Source organism: Delphinapterus leucas, chromosome 5, assembly GCF_059928025.1.
Source record: "Delphinapterus leucas isolate spDelLeu-1000000601 "Yukka" chromosome 5, BTC_Dleu_Yukka2, whole genome shotgun sequence".
NCBI classification, from domain to species: domain Eukaryota; kingdom Metazoa; phylum Chordata; class Mammalia; order Artiodactyla; family Monodontidae; genus Delphinapterus; species Delphinapterus leucas.
In genome coordinates, this window is record NC_143133.1 from 64,632,310 (window position 1) to 64,652,952 (window position 20,643).

General features: G+C 42.0%; 1 protein-coding gene across 1 annotated transcript; it reads left to right on the forward strand.

Annotated features, from left to right (window-relative positions):
- Positions 1–583: 583 nt before the first annotated feature.
- CHRNA9 (cholinergic receptor nicotinic alpha 9 subunit) lies at positions 584–16,877 on the forward strand. Its single transcript, XM_022567143.2, has 5 exons — positions 584–1,191; positions 1,477–1,622; positions 2,875–3,029; positions 11,522–12,054; positions 15,164–16,877. Exons 1-5 carry the CDS (start codon positions 1,128–1,130, stop codon positions 15,706–15,708), a joined length of 1,443 nt encoding a protein of 480 aa, XP_022422851.1. The 5' UTR covers positions 584–1,127; the 3' UTR covers positions 15,709–16,877.
- Positions 16,878–20,643: the final 3,766 nt, after the last annotated feature.

Here is a 20,643-nt window from a genome sequence, read left to right on the forward strand (position 1 = left end):
CAAGAGAAGGGACAGGCTGTGGCAACTGGAAACTGACATTCTTTTGTGTGAGCAAAATTAGATCACATATGAGAAATGACTGAAATTATAAGAAGCAGCATTCAAATGCAAAGCGTCCTTAGTAATATCATCACCAGTTATGAATCATTTTCATGCTGATTTGGTTAGCCTTTGAACCTTTTTTTTTTTTTAAAGAGCTAGTAAACACTGGGTGACTTGGTAAATACAGAAATTCTGTATCTGCAAAGCTGATCAGCGGTGAAAATTACTAACATTTACATAGTGCTTTACAATTTACAAAGTGCTTCTCTATACAGTAACCCAGTAGCTCTGGGAGACAGGGAATATTATTTTCCCAGTTTCTAGCTCAGGAAAGCTCTGTATTATGAGGGAGGATTTGGGCTGGCAGTCAAACCTAGGTCCTGCACTGCTAATCCAAATCATAGTGCCGCTGCTTCTGAAGCAAGTGAATGCTCTTCTGCCCCCCATCCACCTGCATACACACACACACACACACACACACACCCCTTCCTATACAAGATCTGTGCTCAGTGGGACAACTGAATGAGTGGTGAGAAGCAGAGGCAGAGAAGAAACCCAAATGCCAGTCTATTCCGGAGATTGTGGAACTGCTTCTGTTTCCCTCTTCAAAAGCCACTCCAAATGCATAGGGCCTTTCCAGATGGCTGTCCCATGGCTGGGTCAGTTCAGCTTTTCTTAGTCCCCGGCTGAGTCTTCTTGCTGCAGGTATAGAAAGTGTCCGGTCTGCTTAGGTGGAATCTCAGGGAGTGTCAGACTCCTACCTCTCTTCCCCTAAAAGTTTGGTCTGGATATTCCTGCTGAAGGTAGCTAGGGATGCTCAACCAGGGTGGCTCCCCTAGAACAGCACTGCCTGACCTAACACACCTGGGGCTCCTGACTTCTCAGCTACTGGAGCTGCCAGTCTCAGATTACCAATGGGGAGGGATCTCAGGACCTAGGGCCCTACGTGCACTGCAAGCCCTGAGCTCTTTGCTGTGCAGAGACAGTGGCAGAGTAGGTGCTTTGTGACCAGACCCTTCCCATTCACAGAGAGAACTGGAAGACCGCACTGCCTGGCTGGGAATTTACAGAGGCTTAGGAAAAAGATGAACTGGCCCCACTTCTGCATCTCCTGTTGCTGGATTTACTTTGCTGCCTCCAGACTGAGAGGTAAGAGGCTGGTGGGCGTGTAACCATTGTCACTCATCTGGGGCCACTTCTTTGGGTTTTAGGGTGGGCCAGGAAAAAGAACAAATGTTCTAATGCAAGGAAGTACTTCGTCTTCTTACTGACTCATACTAATCCTGTAGGGTGTGCCAGAAAAATAACTCCCATCGACCTAGAGCTTGTCCCCAGCTGATGCTAGATTATCCCCAACGCTAGTCCTTGGACTGTTGTTCTTTGCCTTAAAATATACATGACACTGAAGGTTGATCAGGTCCCTCTTTTGAGCAGCTGGAGAAACAGCAGATGGAAAATATGCTCACAAGTTGTTTAATGACATTTTTGAAGATTATTCCAATGCTCTTCGTCCAGTAGAGGATACAGATAAAGTTCTGAATGTCACGCTCCAGATTACACTTTCTCAGATTAAGGATATGGTGAGTAACATAGTGGTAACTCTGAAATGTTTAGAATGAAACTAGCAGTGCTTTCCGAAGGGAATGTCTGAACTGGGAATTTGAGAGAACGTGAGAACACAGAGCTCTGTGTGCAAGCTGATGGGAGAAGGGAACTCCAGGGGAAGAAAGCTTTCTACAAAATTAATTTCACTAAATTATGTAATCCTGGCCATTAACACTAACAGTCTTATATCATCTGAAGAAAGTTGGTTACACATTACATGTTCCATCTCTATGAAATGTGCAAAATCAGCAAAACCATAGAGACAGAAAGCAGAGTAGGGGCTGTGGGAATAATGGGGGAATAGTGATAGACTGCTTGACGGTCATAGGCTTCCTCTTTTGGGGTGACAAAACGTTCTGGAAGTAGAGAATGGTGGTGGTTCCACAACATTGTGAATAAACTGAAAGTCGCTGAGCTGCACACTTTAAAATGGTTAAAGTGGTGAGTTTCATGTAATGTGAATTTTATCCCCAGTTTTTAAAAGGTGGGGTTTTTTAAATTAATTAATTAATTGATTTTTGGCTGCATTGGGTCTTCGTTGCTGAGCGTGGGTTTTCTCTAGTTGCCGCAAGCGGGGGCTACTCTTCGTTGTGGTGTGCAGGCTTCTCACTGCGGTGGCTTCTCTTGTTGCGGAGCACGGGCTCTAGGCGCGCAGGCTTCAGTAGTTGTGGCTCGTGGGCTCTAGAGCGTGGGCTCAGTAGTTGTGGCACACGGGCTTAGTTGCTCCACGGCATGTGGGATCTTCCCGGACCAGCGCTCGAACCCGTGTCCCCTGCATTGGCAGGCGGATTCTTAACCACTGCATCAACAGGGAAGCCCAAAAGCTGATGTTTTAAGATGACTTACCTTATATAATGCTTATATGTGTTTAATTACACGAAGTTATGAAACTTGAAAGACTTTTCTTTGGTACATTATCGATGTTTGCCGACTTTTTCATTCAAAAGAATCATCGGTTGATCTATTTTCAGAGAAATTTGGGCAGTTGATCCATGCAGAGATCTGATGATTTAAATATTTGTCCACCTAACATTCCTAACACTAAATCACAGAAAAAAACATTTCCCTGGCAGTCAATCAAGGGGATAGACTGGAAAAATTCTCACTTTCTTATTGGAAATAGACTAGTGCTCTTGGAATTCCTGTTTTGAAGATGAGTGTTCTAGAGACAGGTGCGTTCGGTTGAGGTGTTGATGGGATAAAGTTGTATCTGGGTTAATTGTGCAGGATGAAAGAAATCAAATTCTGACTGCCTATTTGTGGATCCGCCAAATCTGGCACGATGCGTATCTCACATGGGATCGAGACCAGTATGATGGACTGGACTCCATCAGGATCCCCAGCGACCTGGTGTGGAGGCCGGATATTGTCCTGTATAACAAGTAAGTGCAAGTCAGTAGTTTCTCGGGAATGAATTTATTGATGTAACAGAATGTAAACATAATGGAAAAGGAATGTTTAAAACATGCATGAGGTTAAGTCTATTCATGTTCCTAGTCCCTGAAGTGAAGGTCATAAAACCTCAGATAATAAAACAATAGGTCATAAAATCTTAGAGTTACAGCCCCCTTTTCAGATGAGAAACTGTATTAGAAGCCGTGTTAGTTTTCTAGGGCTACTGTAACAAAGTACCACATACTGGGTGGCTTAAATGACAGAAACTTATTGTCTCACAGTTCTGGACGCTAGAAGTGCAAGATAAAGGTACTGGGGCTTCCCTGGTGGCTCAGTGGTTGAGAGTCCGCCTGCCGATGCAGGGGACACGGGTTCATGCCCCGGTCGGGGAAGATCCCACATGCCGCGGAGAAGCTAGGCTTGTGAGCCATGGCCGCTGAGCCTGCGCGTCCGGAGCCTGTGCTCTGCAACGGGTGAGGCCACAACAGTGAGAGGCCCGCGTACCGCAAAACAAACAAACAAACAAACAAAAAAAGATAAAGGTACTGGTAAGGTTGGTTCTTTCTGAGGCCTGTGAGGAACACTCTGTTCCCTGTCTCTCCCCTAGTTTCTCAGGTGGTTGCTGGCAATCTTCAGTTTCTTGACTTGTAGAAGCATCACCACAATCTCTGCTTTCTTCTTCACATGGTGTTCTCCCTGTGTGTTGTCTGTGTCCATATTTTCCCTTGTATAAGGACACCAGTCTTGTTGAATTAGGTGTTTACACCACACCAGTATGACCTCTTCTAGACTAATTACATCTACAATGACGCTGTTCCAAATTAGGTCACATTCTGAAGTGCCAGGGGCTAGGATTTCAACATACGAAGTCTTCACAGATGCAATTCAACCCTTAACAGTGGTGCTCCCTTGTCTAAGATCATGTATCAAAAATACATGATACGATTAAGATTAAATCAGAATGGGCCTGCTAGAAGCTGGCCTATGGAATTTGGACCTTGTATGGAGTGGAAGATGAACTAGATCATAAGATCACCAGTTGGCCTTTTCCTGGTCCGAGAGCAAGGGGCCTTGGTGAGTGGGTAGGTAAGGTTTAAGTTTCTCAAATTTTAAAGTGTGCACGAATCATCTGAGGAGCTTTTGCTCAAATAGATTCTGATTCAGTAGGTCTGGGGTAGAGTCTGACGTTCTGCATTTCTATAAGCTCCAGACCGTAGTGCTGCTGTTCCACGGATCATACTTTGAGAAGGAACCAGATAGCTGTCTCAATTCAGGTTCAGATGCTCCACCTGTTGTCAAAGGGGCTCCTCTCTCTTTTTATTCTGGAACTCAAGTTTCTCAGGGCTGGGAAAGGTTCCTCTGAGCAGAGCCATATGTATGAGGAGCAGCTCAGGGGGACTCTCCGGAGAGCTCAGCCTTCTACTGGACGTGAGTTTCCCTTCAAGAAGCAACTGGTAGGTTGCAGCCTGGATTTTAGTCTCAGTCCTTACTCAGGGAGCTTGTCCGAGGGTCATGACCTCATGAATCATAGTCCTGATGCTGCTGTCCATTCCCCACTCTGGAATGGCAACTCTTCCATACCCCTTCCCGAGCAAGATCATATCCAAGTGCTAGTGCTTTAGTACTCTGGTTCACACTCCCCTCAGCACACACACACACACACACACACACATACACACACACATACACATACATAGCAGGCAAGAGAATGAGCCAGGATGTCCATTACCTCTTCCCACACACGGGGTGCAGGAGAGTAATCAGAGGATATACTTTACATAGAACACTTACAGCATTCTATAAGTTCAAAATTCTCCCTGGAGGAAAACAGAAGGCTGGTTCTCCTTTTCCTCCTGCTTTGATTGACTGAAGCAGTGCCCAGCTCTTACTGAAACACTTCTTTCCGAGCTGGCATGACCTAAGTTAAGCCTACCCCAGTCCCCCTTTATCAGAGAAGCCAGTTATGCACTCACGAGCTCACACAAGCCTGCTGTGGCTTTGGTAAATTTTGTCCCCGTTCTCCGTCCTTTCCCCCCGAGATCGCTGGCTTTGAGAAGTGTGAGTTCTGATCCCCTTTTCTTTCACACACAGACCCTTTTCACCACACTGATTCATCAACTCTTCTTTTCCTCTGGATTGACTCTTTAGTCTTCTTTCCCCTCCTATCATGGACAGTTCTGTTTTGGATCCTCTATTTTCCTGTGTGTTCTCCTTCTCAGTAACATCAGAGTTTTACTATTCAGAGGAAACCCTAAATGGACTTATGGTTGGATTTCATTTGCATTCCTTTAAACAACTGAAATGAGAATAGAAGAGAGTTAGAGGATCAGGCAAAGGAGAGACCCCAGTCCTTTGGGGTCCCGAGGAAGGACCCTGACCCTGGTCCTTCTACCTGAATCCCTGGACCTGCAGAATCTTCTGCTCCCTGATATAATATAAGTACTTCTCAGAAACTGGTACAGAAACTTGTAGACCAAAAAATGGGCTTCCTGAGTGGTGGTAGGGAGAATAAAGAGGGGTATAAGGCAGGTGATCCAGTCATGTGTGATAAAGATAGTTTGGGCAGGAAGATGCTTAACATCTAGATTCACCATTGGTGCCTGAATCCATGGGTTAGACTTGCTGAGGAGTGATGAGGATGGTCCTGGGCCTGGAAGCTATTTCATATGAGGAGCAGTCGAATTTATTGATGCTTAGTTTGGAAGAGAGAGGTCCTTAGGAAGACTTGATGGCTGTCATAGGCAATCATAGGAAAAATAGGTAGAGAAAAAAGAGAAAATTCCTCCAGAGGACAAAACCCAAGACAATGAGTAGAAGTTAAAGGGTTTTTTAATCGCATTTTAATGCAATTTAAAAAAACTAATAATTTGAAGAATGAATTTTCCCAAGAGGTAGTGAGCTCTTTAACAATATAATGACTCAAGCAGGTATTGGCTGTTGCCAAGTCAGTAAAGCAATAAAGTTCTGGTGGGGTTGCTTAGTATAGGTATATGGTCAATATAATGGCTAGCATAAGAGGGTGCAAGGATTCCTGACATTTTTAGGTTAGGTAAAGAGTGGATTACAGAAATTTCAGGAGTGTGTTTATTATGAGAGAGTTTTAATGGTTGGATTTTAATGGACCGGTTTAATACTTGGATTTTAGACCTAGTAAGAAATTGGGTACCCTGTTGTACTCAGAAAGAGTGGTCTACAATTTAGCTTTAAGTTCTGCTAAAGTAGCTTAGAGAATTGAAAGGATGGAAAAACTGTAAGATGAGATTGGATATACATATGTCAAATTTTATGATTGTATACTTTAAATGTATGCAATTTATTGTATGCCAATCATACATCAATAAAGCTCCTTAAAAAGAAAAAAAAGATGACATTGGAAATAAAGGAGGCAGAAGAGGAACAGGTTTGGAGAAAAAGATGATGAGTTTGGTGTGAGACCTGTTCAGTTTGGGAGACCAAAGGAACAGAGGAGACAACCAACAAAGAGATTGCAAAGGCAAGTTTTCAGCCTGGAAAGAAGGTCACGGCTAGAGCTATCAAAAGCCCTTTTAGCCCTTATAGAACTGCTCAAGGAGGGAAAGAAAATGGCTGAGGATAAAGTTGGAGAATTTCTTCACTGAAGAAATTTACAGAGAACATTCAGAAGAAATGGTTAAAGGGGTAGAAGGAGAACTGAGAGAATTGCCTCATAGAAACCAAGGGAAGAAAGGATGTCTAGGAACAACTCAGAAAGTGAAGTGCTTGGGAAGGGTTGACAGACTCTTAGAAGAGTCTTTAGATTTGCCCATTTGCAAGTCATGAGTGACCTTTGAAAGAGCACACTTTGAAAGTTGGGAAGAAGCCAAATTGCAAGAATACAAGCAAGATGGGGAAGTGAAGGCAGCAGGCATCAATTACTCTCGAGAGCGGTGTGCAGAGAGGAGAGAGGTGGGAGGGGCCTGGGAGGAAGGGAAGTTGGTAGGGAGACTTGGGAACAGAGTTGGGAGGGGATTAGAGGAGCCAGAGAGAATAAGAGAGACCAAGAGAGGCGAAATCCTGAAAGAGACTTGGAAGGAAAGAAGTCACAGTACAAGAAGAGAAGTTAGCCTTGAAAAGAAAGAGAGGGACCCCTTTTTTTTTTTTAATTTATTTATTTTTGTTTGCGTTGGGTCTTCATTGTGGTGCGTGGGCTTTTCATTGTGGTGGCTTCTCTTGTTGCAGAGCACGGGCTCTAGGCGCACGGGCTTCAGTAGTTGTGGCGTGCAGGCCCTAGAGAGCAGGCTCAGTAGTTGTGGCACACGGGCTTAATTGCTCCGTGGCATGTGGGATCTTCCTGGACCAGGGCTCGAACCCGTGTCCCCTACATTGGCAGGGGGATTCTTAACCACTGCGCCACCAGGGAAGCCCGAGAGGGACTTCTTTTTGACGTGGAAGGGAAGATAAGGGGGACACACGAAAGACGGAGAGATTGGAGATAGGAAAAAGGGTGGATTGTGGGACTGAGTAAAGAAACAAGCCTATGTCGAGGTTCCAGGCACTGTCTGGTACCAGAAAAACTGGCTGATTCTCACTGTTCTCTCCTTCACCAGCCCACACTTCTCCAGTTCTGGAGATCTTGCTTCTTACAGCCCTTGCTGGGAAAGGTCTTTCTGCTCAAGTGCGAAGCTGAAGTCAGCTCAGTCTTTGATCAGGGGAGAAGGGACTGCGTGAAGGGCACTAAGTGTTGGAGGAAAGGGAAGGTAAGAGGAAAACAATTTAAATAATCTCTTAGGGTCATATTATTGAACGCTGCCCTCTCGACCTCCATTTTGAAATTTTGTCCCTGTAATTTTTTTCATTTTCTAGTTGGGAAAATAGAACATAGTTAGAAACAGAGGGAAGGGAAAGAGAAGAAACTCATATGTATTGGACACTTACTGTGTGTCAGGCAGTGAATTGGGGCTCTACATAGCGTGGTAGACAAAATAATTGCCCCCAGAGTGTCCCCATCTCAATCCCTGATCACCTTACGTGGCAAAAGGGACTTTGCAGGTGTGATTAAATTAAGGATTTGAGAGGAGATTACCGTGCTGGGGCCATTGGAAACAACCTTACAAGTCCTTATAAGAGAGAGAGGTGGGAGAGTCAGATGCCACAAAGGAAGCAGATATCAGAGTGATAGAAGGAAGGAGCCCTAAACCAAAGAATGCAGGCAGCCTCTAGAAGCTGGAAAAGGCAAGGAAATGGACTCTCCTTTAGAGCCTCTGGAAAGAACACAGCCCTGCCTAAACCTTGATTTTCGGATTTTTGACCTCTAAAACTGTAGAGATGCTAAATTTGTATTATTTTAAGACACTTGGTTTGTGGTAATTTTTTACAGCAGCAATAAGAAATTAATAGATTAATTATTTACTTAATATAACATTTAAAAAGAAACCTTAAGGTATTATAGCCTCTACTTTTACAGGTGGGTGACAGAAATGTTACTTGCTCAAGGTTACAGAAACTGACCAAGATTTTAACCCAAATCTCTCTGTGATATTTCTGTGATGTCATTGCTACTTTCTAAAGGAGAATGAGCCATATTGATTCAATCAACCCACTTACCTACCCACTTACCTTTCTTTGTTAAATCCTTCTTCTGTGCAAGGCATTCACTCATGTGTTGAGGGGTTAGGATTTTAAGACTCAGTCTCTGACCTCAATGAACAGTCCAATAAGAAATGTATGTAAAATGTAAGCCCCTCATAACACAGAAATAAAGTACCAGAGCTCTTCAAAGGTGAAGGGATTTCATCAGACTGGAGGGGCAGGCGGGGCTTCTCAGAGGGGTAGGCATCTGAGCTGTCTTGAAGGATGTATTAGATTTATATTTGCAGAAAGTGGGGCGGGTATTATAGGGAGAAGAAAGAGTTTGAGTAAAGGAGAGACAATCACAGGATCTGTTAGGGTTTCAGCCTTGATTGGTGGTGTGCGAGTGAAGGAGACCAGTGGAAGACATCAGAGGCCAGTGGGAGGCTACAGAGTGGGATGGGAGTAGATCATGGAACGTCTAGGACACTGAACTTAGGAGGTTTGGAAGTATTTGGTCGGCAATAGGAAACCAGTGCAAGTGCTGAGCTGTAAAAAGATGTGATCAGAGAAACCAGGGAGATAAAACAAGATATTGGTCATGAAGTAATTAAATAGTAATGTCTTTAAACTCCTCCTGAGTAGTTGGGGTGATGTTTTCAGACAGTGGGTTCCTTTGCCCTCTGGCTTCTGGTTGGGTTGGGTCAATGAGAAGCACTAGTGAGCAATTGGAGGGAGAAAAGGGAGTGAGGTTAGGGCATGTATTCCCTTGCTCTCTTCCTATAGAGTTATTATCTTTGGCTTGCTGTGTCCCTTGACAGAAAGGTATAGCTCCTATCATGGTGACCCTCTTAAGCAAGTCTTTCCTTCCAGGTCTTGGTAACTGCACCTTCCCTTCACCTCTTCGGGCCCAGGAATGGTAATAGCTCTGCTGTTACTAGCCCTGGAGTGGTTGCCCTACACCTTATCCATACCTTTGTAAATAGTCCCTGCATTAAACACTCCTCAAATTATCTAATTTGAGTGGGCCATCCACTTTCTGCAGGGACCATGACTAATACAATTATTCTAGCTCCAGATAGATTCTCTCTGACCCCGAGATCTCTTACAACAAGGAAGGTAGGATGGGTGAGTTCCCATCCTCCAGTTCTCACTTCTCGTATAGCTAACTATATATATTTCTCATTGTTACAGAGGGTAGGTTCAGGCATTTTCAAAATATTCATTTTGTTCTCTTCACAAGACCACGTTAAAGATCCCCTCTCTAGACCTCCATTAAAAATCGAGTGCCACAATTCAGCTGTAATGCTCTGATTAGAGTGGACCCAATCAGACCATTACAGTTAACATTGTGGTACCTAAATTTTAATAAGTAGGAAAAAAACTTTTAAAACATGCCAGTTCTTTGATCTAACACACCCTCTTCTAGCAATTTAACCTAAGGAAAGAGTCAGTGGATAAACGCAACAATTTGACTACAGAGATGTTCACTGCGGCATTGCTTGTAAATGTAAAAACTGGAAACAACCATAATGTTGAAAATAGGTGAATTGGTTAAATAACTATGGCACATCTCTATAATGGAATGTAATTGAATACCATTTAGCCACAAAAATAAAGTTGCAAAAGAATATGAACACATGATCATATATGTTTTTAAATTGTCTCAATGTTATTTTGTAAATTAACTTTTTTATTTTGAGATAATTTTACAGAAAAGTTGCAAAGATGGTACAGAGTTCTTGTTTATTCTTCACCCAGTTTCCCTTAATGTTACATCTATGTAACCATAGTACATTTGTGAAGACTAATACAATACTATTAACTAAACTACAGACTATTTGGACTTCACCAGTTTTTCCACTAATGTACTTTTTCTGTAAGAATCTAATTCAGCAAACCACATTACATTTAGCCATAATATATTTTGTAGGGAAAAAATCATAAGGAACACTTAGAAAAATGTGCATTAAAATATTAACAGAAACATATCAGTTAAGGCTGTAAGCATTAGAAACTGACTTTGTCTACCTTGTGACAAAGGGAATCTGTTGGAAGGATATCGTACAGCTCACTGAATTAAAGGGAAAAAAATCAATGACCAGGCCTTGGAAAGGACAAACCAGGACTACTCTACAGTTCAAGACAGTGGAGAATATTGAGATTTTTAAAAAAATAATAATAATAATTAATTGACTTTTATAGGGAGCCATCACCAGTGTGAGTCTTTTTTGGTCTTTGGGTCACTCTGCTTAAGATCTAAACTGCAGGGAGAGTGAATCACTTGGACCTAGCTCGGGTCACACAGCCAGCCCCTGGCCCAAGGGTGGCTGAGGAAACTTGATCATTGTTTCATCTGCCTTACAATGGTCATGGAGAAAGAGTCATTCCCCAAAGTGAAACAGAAATTCTGTACCCCCAAGATGTAAGGCATAAATGTTGATAAAGCAAAAAGAAGTTATATCTAGAATAAATTATTATCTCTTAGATTATGGGTGAATAATTTTTTCTCTGTGTTTTTCAAATGTTCTACTGTAAACATGTACAACTCTTTCAACAGCAACAAAAAGTTACTTTAATATTCTTGTGCCCACAGTTAACAAAATCAGGTAAGCAGAGCCCCCTGTTAGATTTTAGCCTCGTTTACTTTTTTTCTGGGTGTTTGAATAATTATACCTGGACCAAGAGAGTGGCACTGGGAATGGAGAGGAAGGGACATAAAGCAGGGATGCTTTAAAGAAAGAATCCAAGAGAACTCGGCCCTAACTATTCACAGGAAATGGAGAAGAGGGCAAATTAGAGTTGACTCCAGACTTTCAAGCCAGGGTGACAGGAATGGTGAGCCACTGCCAAGACACTGAAGTGATGGGCACAGGGCGCCGAGCTATCGGGGGTAAGGAGCTTGGTGAGTTGTCCTGGCGAGCAGCTCTCATTTTCCTCCTCTGACCTCCAGGGCTGATGATGAATCTTCTGAGCCTGTCAACACCAACGTCGTCCTGCGGTATGATGGGCTGATCACCTGGGATGCACCAGCCATCACCAAAAGCTCCTGTGTGGTGGACGTCACCTACTTCCCCTTTGATAACCAGCAGTGCAACCTGACCTTTGGTTCCTGGACTTACAATGGCAATCAGGTGGATATATTCAACGCCCTGGACAGCGGAGACCTCTCCGACTTCATCGAAGATGTAGAGTGGGAGGTGCATGGCATGCCTGCTGTGAAGAATGTGATCTCCTATGGCTGCTGCTCTGAGCCTTACCCGGATGTGACATTCACTCTCCTTCTAAAGAGGCGGTCCTCTTTCTATATCGTCAACCTCCTCATCCCATGTGTCCTCATATCTTTTCTGGCTCCCTTGAGTTTTTATCTCCCAGCAGCCTCTGGGGAAAAGGTCTCCCTGGGAGTGACCATACTGTTGGCCATGACTGTATTTCAGCTCATGGTGGCAGAGATCATGCCAGCCTCAGAAAATGTCCCTCTGATAGGTGAGTTCAAGTGTCTTACACTTTGAGTCAGCACTGTGGTAACTGGGGTTGTATCTGTATCTTTAAACTCCTAACAATGAGGTCAACTTCAGACTCAACACAGGCTGTCACATACTTCATTTGGTGTCTTCAGTTGGCATCTTTGAAAAGAGATGTGGCTGTTGGAAACAAAGCTGGTCTTGTTGTCTCCAGGTTTACCCAAAAGAGGAATGAGAGCGATATGGTTTAGAGCAGTGGTTCCCACAGTATGGTCTCTGGACCCACAGCATAAGCATCATTTTAGAAATGCAAATTCTCAGGGCCCACCCTAGATCTACTTAATTAGAAACTCTGGCCGTAAAGCCTGGCAAACTGTTTTTAAAACCTTTCTAGGTGATTTCGATGAGCTTTTTGTTCAAGTCTAATAACCACTGGCTTATAGATTAAGACCCTGATTTTGAAGTCAAAGAAATCTGCGTTTGAACTCTGACTTCACCACTCATTCTTTGATCAGCCTGAAGAGAGTTACTTAATTTTTGAGTCTCTACTTCATCAGCAGGAAAATTTGTGTAATTGCTACCTCATTGTGCCACTGCTTAACACGGAGCCTGGCATATGGTGAGGACTGAGAGAAAAGTGACTATTATTATCACGTTACAAGGGATTTCTTCTTGGGAAGAGTGATAAATGTGTTGGAAATGATGAGCTGGATTTTTAAGCCTGCCGTCTACCCTTGATAGAATAATTCTCAACCTTTACTGGGTATAGTAGGTGTGGGAGAGCTTGTTAAAAATGCAGGTTCCTACACCCAAAGAGGTTGTTTTTCTTTTTAAGCAATCTTGGGCAAGATTTGGGAATCTGAGGTGATTCTCAAGTAGAACACACTTTCAAAATTTTGCAATAATGAAATGTCCCTCTAAGAGAAGGAGTGAAGACTGTGGCTGCCATCCCTGCTTCCCCTTTCCTTTACCTCCCTTGTTCTGAGATCCTTCCTAACACCTTTAATACCTACTTCCTGCCACCAAGGATAACACCCAGATCAATACGTCTATCTCAATGACTTGCTGTTGTAATAGATGCTTATGAGAATCAGAAGCTAGACCTAATTTTTAGTTCTTTAATGTAATCAATGAGGAGAAATTTCAGAACACCAGGAGACTTAGAAAGCAATATAAAAGGGGTATTGTACTGCCCTTTTACTCTCTCCTGTATCCAGTATTACCCAGTATTTAGACGTTACTACATTGGTTTCTCTGTTTGGAGATCTCTTCCTTGTTACGTCTCTCCCAGCAACACCTCCCCACCCCACTCCCACACACACACTCATGTACACCTTTTTGAGAAATAGACACAGAAGGTTCTCACCACCACTAATAAAGAGGAAGACGTTTATTGGTACTTTTATCACCTCTCCTGAGGCAGAAATGATTGACAGTGACAACATCTAATAATAACCCTGTTTGAGGCAAGATCAATTGACAGACCCCTCTCTCTTCTTTAGCAGTAAGATTCAAAAGCAAGCTGGATCAATTTCTGAAGAAAGATGTCTCAGAACATGTCTCAAGAATTTTACAAGCATTACTTTTTCTGTTTCTGTGATAATATGAAATGTATCTTTTTTGGAAGGGTGTACACAGATCTTGAGAACTTTATTAATTGTCACAATTTGTTATTTGTAGCACCTATGAAATAGAGTTACAATCCCATAGAAGTGTGTTGAAGTTTCCTGCATCAAGTGTAGCATTTGATCCAGGCTTTTGGCCCAGGCTTTTGGCCCACAGCCTTGACAATGTTAAGAAAGATTCCATTGATGTTTAGTTTACTCAAAGCTTTTAACAAACAATAAACAGATGATAATCATTATCAAATGCATTGTCTTCATCTGTTAAGATGATCGTGTGAGCTTTTTTCTTTTCCCCCATTAAGTTAGTGAATTATATTACAGTTTTCTGATGTTGAACTAAACTCTTCTTTATCATGATGAATTATCAATTAAAGACACTGTAGTATTTAGTTAGCCAATGATTTTTATAGGACTTTCTCAAATGTGTCTATGAATGAAATGACCTTAATATTTCCTTTCTTGCTACTTTTGGAACCAGGCCTGCATTTACTTCATAAAATGAGATTTTCTAGGCAGTTTTCCCTCTTTTCTATTTTTGGAACAACTTGCATAAGATATGAGTTATCTGTTCCTTAAAAATACGGTGAAACTCACCTGTAAAACCTTTTTGGCTCTAGAGCTTTTTGGAAGGTGGTGGGTAGAGGTATTTGGTTAATTCCTATTTCTATTTAAGTGTTCTTTCTTCTTACACTAAATTTGACATCTTATATATTCGCAGAAATTTCATCTAGGTTTTCAAATGTATTATCATACAGCTATTTGTAATATTATTTTATAGTTTTCTAAATTTCTATTCTCTTATTTTTTTCTTTTGCATCCCTTTTTCTTTCTTTCTCCCACCTCTATTCCGTGAGTGGCCTCATCAAAGGTTTATCAATTTTATTACACTTTTCAAAAAGCTTGCTTTTGGTTTTGTTCATCTTCTAGGTTCTTTGTTCTACATTTCAGAAATTTGTACCCTCATCTTTATTGTTTCCTTCCTTAATTTTCCTTTTTCATGAATATTTGCTTTACGCAATCACATGTTAAAGACTGAGAGTGACGCAGTGTCTCCTTTCTTCCCCAATGGTAATGAGCTTTCATATTAACAAGGTCCAAAGACAATTCTGAGAACTGACCAAGATCATTCATTGTTTACTTATTTGTTCGTTGAAAGTGGAAGTTTTTCACAACATGACCTCAGCAAAAATTTACAAACCTTTTAACTCAGGGCAAACTGAAAACTTTTCCTGTATTTTCTCAGTTAAGCCTTGTCATAGTCCTATGAGTTAGATACTAATATTATAGTCATTTTATTAAGAAGGAAGCTGAGGCTTACCAGAATTATATAACTTGCTCTAGGTCACAAGTCTAGTGATGACAGAGCTGGGATTTGAACCCACTTTTATTCAAAAGTCTATAATAGTAACCATCAGTGTATACAGCTTCCTTAGAAAAGGTGTTTGTTTCTTTTTGAGCCAAACACAAGGACAGTTTTAAGCTAACTTGGCTGTTGTTATTTTCCAGGCAAATACTACATAGCCACAATGGCCTTGATCACAGCCTCCACTGCCTTGACCATCATGGTGATGAATATCCACTTCTGCGGGGCTGAGGCCCAGCCAGTGCCACACTGGGCCAGGGTAGTCATCCTGAAATACATGTCTAGGATCTTGTTTGTCTACGACGTGGGTGAGAGCTGCCTTAGACCCCGCCAAGACAGGGAGGAGGACCACCTCACGAAGGTATATGGCAACCTTCCAGAGGCTAATCTGAAGACGACCAGAAATAAAGACCTTCCCAGAAAGAAGGAAATGAACAAACTCTTAAAAAATGACTTGAGGTACCAGGGTGAAAACCCGCAGGACGTTGACAGTTACTGTGCACGGTACAAAGTGCTGACGAGGAATATCGAATACATTGCCAAATGCCTCAAAGACCATAAGGCCACCAATTCCAAGGGCAGCGAATGGAAAAAGGTTGCAAAAGTCATAGACCGATTCTTCATGTGGATTTTTTTTATTATGGTGTTTGTGATGACTCTTTTGATCATAGCAAGAGCAGATTCGTGAGCATTTGGTATGTGGGGATAAATCAATAAACTTCCCCTGTGATCGACTCTAATCTTCTTCCAAATTAGAAATACCTATATCTATATATACAGAGATATATATAAATTAGGATTTATGTTGTCTTTACATTTTGTTTTCAACTTCAGATCAATATTATAGCTATCTGTCAGGTTAAATCAAGCAGGAGGTCCAAAATTTCAAGGGCAGGAAAACGGAGGAAATACAGAAGGACCCCTTTTATAACCTACCAGAGTGGTAGGTGTCTGGCTTCTAGATCACACAGTTATTCTCTCCTTTAGCAGTACAGATAAAAAAAGCACACTACATTCCATTTAAAATTCAAAGCAAAACAAAAGAAACGCATTTTCCCCTTAGTCCCTATTAGAACATGCTTTTTAAAAAAGGAAAATAGTGATATATTCCTTAGTGTAATTTAAGTCTCACTGTTACCTTTCTCAGGCCTGGTGCATTTCAAGCCATATCTCAAATGATGGAATAAAAAATTTTGTCTCATATAAAGAAGGTCTAAGGATCAGTGACTTAATGGGGGAGAGAGTTTTCTTTGTAATGATGATATCATATATGTTGGTTATATTTTATATAAACCTTAAAGATGAAGTCATGCCTGCATTTAGTCTTGGATTTAAATAAGATCATCAGCAAACTGGGCTTATTTATTCATTCATTCAATTATTCACCAAACATGTATTTTCTCCTACATATAATAAAGCTGCATGATTCACATCTGTAATGGGTGTCATAGCAAATCTTATGTGTAAGTCTGACCCTTTTTGATCTTCACTACAATTCTGTGAGCTTGTGGGCAGGTATTTCTAGTTATCCTTCTCAGAGGAAGAAGCTGGGTCAGAGGAAGGTGGGTGTAAGTGACCTACCTCCACATCCAACTAAGCGGCGTACAGAGCTGGGAAATAAACCCTTAGCACTGTGAGTTCAGGCCAGGTGTGCTAAAACCACACAGCTTTTGGCCATGATAGATCATGATTTAGGGTAGTTGTGACTGAGGGATTCTCATTCTGAATTCTGAATTTCTGCCCTAAATTTCTTCCTGTACTTCTCCACTTTTTTCCTACTTTCAGTCAAATGTCTTCAAATTCCCTTACTCCCATCTTGATTAAAATGATCTGAGTACTACTACCCATTCCCTAACTTCCAACTCCTCAACTATTCTTTTACCAATTAAAACAAATAAACAAATGAACAGAAGTGGAGAGAGGACAAGCGTTAACCTAGAAAAGAGAGGATGATATTTGGTTTAAACATATAGACATTGTTTTCTACTCTTTTGTCTACTTATTCATAAAATATTTATTGTGTACCTACTATACACTGAGTGCTAAGTCAGCCTTGAAGGAAACAAATATAAAACATGGTTTCAACCCTCTGGTTTCTCATATGGTACTTGTAGTTCAGTAGAGGAGACAGTCAAGAAAATAGAAGAATGTAGCGTAAAAGTGCTATCATAGAAGCATGGACAAAATGCCACAGGAACAATGATGATTAATCTGTTTGAGGGAAAGCTTGGGAAAGACTTTGTACAGGTGTAACATTTGAGCTGGGCTTTGAAGGATGAGTAGGTGTTTGCTAGACAGAGAAAGAAGTGAGTGTTTAAAGGGATTAGAAGGAATTGGGGAAATGTAACTTAGAATCAGATGATTTTTTCTTTATTTTAATTATATAAGTACTTTTATAAATTAGAGTTGCATTTGGCAGCAAATAATAGAAAACCCAATGGACCATGACTTAAGGTTATTCATCTACACAAAAATAAACCCAGAGTTACAAAGTCCAGGGATCTTCCCATCTTTCCTTTGTGTTGTTTTAAGGCACTAAATTCTAAGTTTGCAGTAGTTTGTTACAGTAGCAATAGAAAACTTATATAGTATACAATGAGTGATTTTACATATATAACTTTTTCCATATTTTAGATTATCTGTCTGAGTTAGATTTGTCTATAGCCAGAGAGAGGCAGTCCTATTGAGCCATGTCAAAAATTTGGAATTTTATCCTAAAAATATTTGGTAACACAAAAGGGTTTCAAGCAAGGGAGCGATAGATTCAGATTTGTTTCAGAAATAACACTGTGATGGCAGTTAGAAGATTGTAGAGAAAAAAGAGAAGAGGCAGAGTGATCTATTGGAATTTTTTTTTTTTTTTTACCAATTCAGGGAATTGATAATGAAGGCTTGACCCAAGACGGTGGGAATAAGAAAATGGATCACGTAGTATTTATGACCTAGACTAGACAGGACTTGGTGACCAGATGGATGTAGGGTTAGGAAGAGGGTGGCATTGAGAATGATTCTGAACTTTCCATCTCAGACAGCTGAGGCAAAGAGTAAAGGAGGACCAGGTTTTGGCGTAAAGAATTTGAGACATCTGAGTTGGAAATGCTTATGGGACATCCTGGTAGAGAAATATAGGAAGTAACTGAACACGTATTTGGAACTTTGGAGAAAAGTGAAAGTTTAAAAAATTTACACTCAGGTTAATTGTTAAAGTATTTATTAAATGATTCCAGCGGGTAAGACATATGTTACAAACAGTGCAAGACTCAAATGAACAGGAAGGCATTCTTTGCCAGAATTCCATTAGTTTATAATCATCCTGCATCACTAAAGCAGTTACCTTGTTATGCTGTCATTTTTCCATTCACAAGTCTGCTTCCCCAAACATACTGAGGTCCTCTCTAGTCCTAAGGCCCAGTAGCTCGGTCATTATTCTCTTTTTATCCTTTGCAATAAGGATATTCTCTTTTATTTTCTGTGTGCAATAAAGGGCGTAGTACAAGGTCATTAGCGATTAAATGCTTATTGAAAGAATGAGTGAGTGAAAGGAAGTGCTTAAGAGGGTCCAGCAAAGTGCTAAGAAATTTAGACTGTGAAAGAGGCCTCATACTATACAATATACAAAGATAAATTCCAGATGAATTCAAGACTTAGATGTAAAACCAAACACAAACTGGGACTTCCCTGGTGGCACAGTGGTTAAGAATCCACCTGCTAATGCAGGGGACATAGGTTCGAACCCTGGTCGGGGAAGATCCCACATGCCACGGAGGAACTAAGCCCGTGTGCCACAACTACTGAGCCTGCTCTCTAGAGCCTGCGAGCCACAGCTACTGAGCCCACGTGCCACAACTACTGAAGCCCACGTGCCACAACTACTGAAGCCAACACGCCTAGAGCCCGTGCTCCACAACAGGAGAAGCCACCGCAATGAGAAGCCCGCGCACCGCAACAAAGAGGAGCCCCCACTCGCCATAACTAGAGAAAGCCCGAGAGCAGCAACAAAGACCCAACAGCCAAAAAATAAATAAATTAATTAAAAAAAAAAAAAAGGCTTGTAATAAAATCTAGTTGACTTTCTGAATAAAATTCTCCACCTCCATAAATTTTAAGATGTGGCGACTGCTTTGAAAGAGGAGTCCAGGGCTGCCTGACGGGGAGGAACCAAGGAGATGGGTTTGAAGTGGGGTGGTCGGCCTGCTGAGGAAATGGCCTTGAAGATGAGCTCTGAGCATGAGAAGGAGTTAGCCAGGATGAGACTTGGGGAGAGTGACAGGTTGCAGGCAGTGGAAAGGTCAGAATTCAAGCTCAAGGGCAGAACAGAGCTTATTATTATTTGAGAAAGAGAAAGGAGGCCCTCGGGGCAGAGATGGAATCAGAGACCTGCAAAAGACACGAAAGAGGAGACTGGCAAGGTAAGCAAGGCTGGGTCACGCAGAGCCTGGCAAAATTTACAAAACACCAACAACTTTGTTCGTTGTCTGACTGCCTTGGTGCAATGAGGGGTGCCTGGGTTTGCTGAGGTCCCGATCTTTGTTCATCTTCCTTCTTTAGCCTTTGTGTCTACTTTTCTATCAGCTCATTGCTCAGACCAACACTTGCCAGCACAGCCATGGGCAAACCTGTCAAATGGACTGTTCTTGGTCAGACTGGAAACACAGGATCCAGAATGTCTCGAGCAACGCCGGTGAGGCCACTCGTACTGTCATCAACTGCAGAGGCTAGCAAAGAGCTCTCTGCCTATTTCTTCCTTCCTCTCAGATCACACCTTTGAAATAGGCCCTGGCTGTTAAGACTCTATGAGCTTGTCAGTATATCCAAAGCTCTCTAACCCTTAAACAATAAATCCTGTGACAAAACCTCCCTTGTCTTTGCATATATCTATCTTTCTACTCTTCCCAGCCAAGGTTCCCCCCTCATCATTCAGGGTTCCAGCAGAACACAAATGGTGTGCTCGAATTTGGATAACTTGAGGAAGGTTTAATAAAGGACTATTTACAAAGGTGTGAGCAGGATGTAGAGAAACACAAGGGGTGGTAGAAAACCCTAAGACCAGTAAAGCAGAGCTATTACCACTCTGAGGCCTGAGAGGAGGCAGGAGGGAGTGGTTACCTGAACCCAGCTGGAGAAGGCTATGAACTATGGTTGAGTGAATGCAGCAGACCCCGTAGGGACAGAATTGGGGGAATATATATCCCCACCTCACTCTCCTTCTTCCGTTCAATCTCCTCCCAAGGCTCACCATTGGTCAAACTCAACAGAGTCAAGGGAACATATTGATGTTACTGTATATCTGGGACAAAGAGCACAGTGGTGAAGGGTAGAGTGTGGATCTGGACGGACAAAGGGGAGACAGCTGGCACATTCTCTCACTCTTTGACTTCACTCTACATTTAAAAACTGACTTCTTGGGCTTCCCTGGTGGCGCAGTGGTTGAGAGTCCGCTGGCCGATGCAGGGGACACAGGTTCGTGCCCCGGTCCGGGAAGATCCCACGTGCCGCGGAGCAGCTGGGCCTGTGAGCCATGGCCGCTGAGCCTGCACATCCGGAGCCTGTGCTCCGCAACAGGAGAGGCCACAACAGTGAGAGGCCTGCGTACCACAAAAAAAAAAAAAACACAAAAAAAACT

Coding starts and splice junctions, on each gene's coding strand:
- CHRNA9 (XM_022567143.2), top strand. CDS start 1,128: ATGAACTGGCCCCACTTCTGCATCTCCTGTTGCTGGATTTACTTTGCT. Junction 1,623..2,874: donor TTTCTCAGATTAAGGATATG/GTGAGTAACATA, acceptor TTAATTGTGCAG/GATGAAAGAAATCAAATTCT. Junction 3,030..11,521: donor GATATTGTCCTGTATAACAA/GTAAGTGCAAGT, acceptor TCTGACCTCCAG/GGCTGATGATGAATCTTCTG.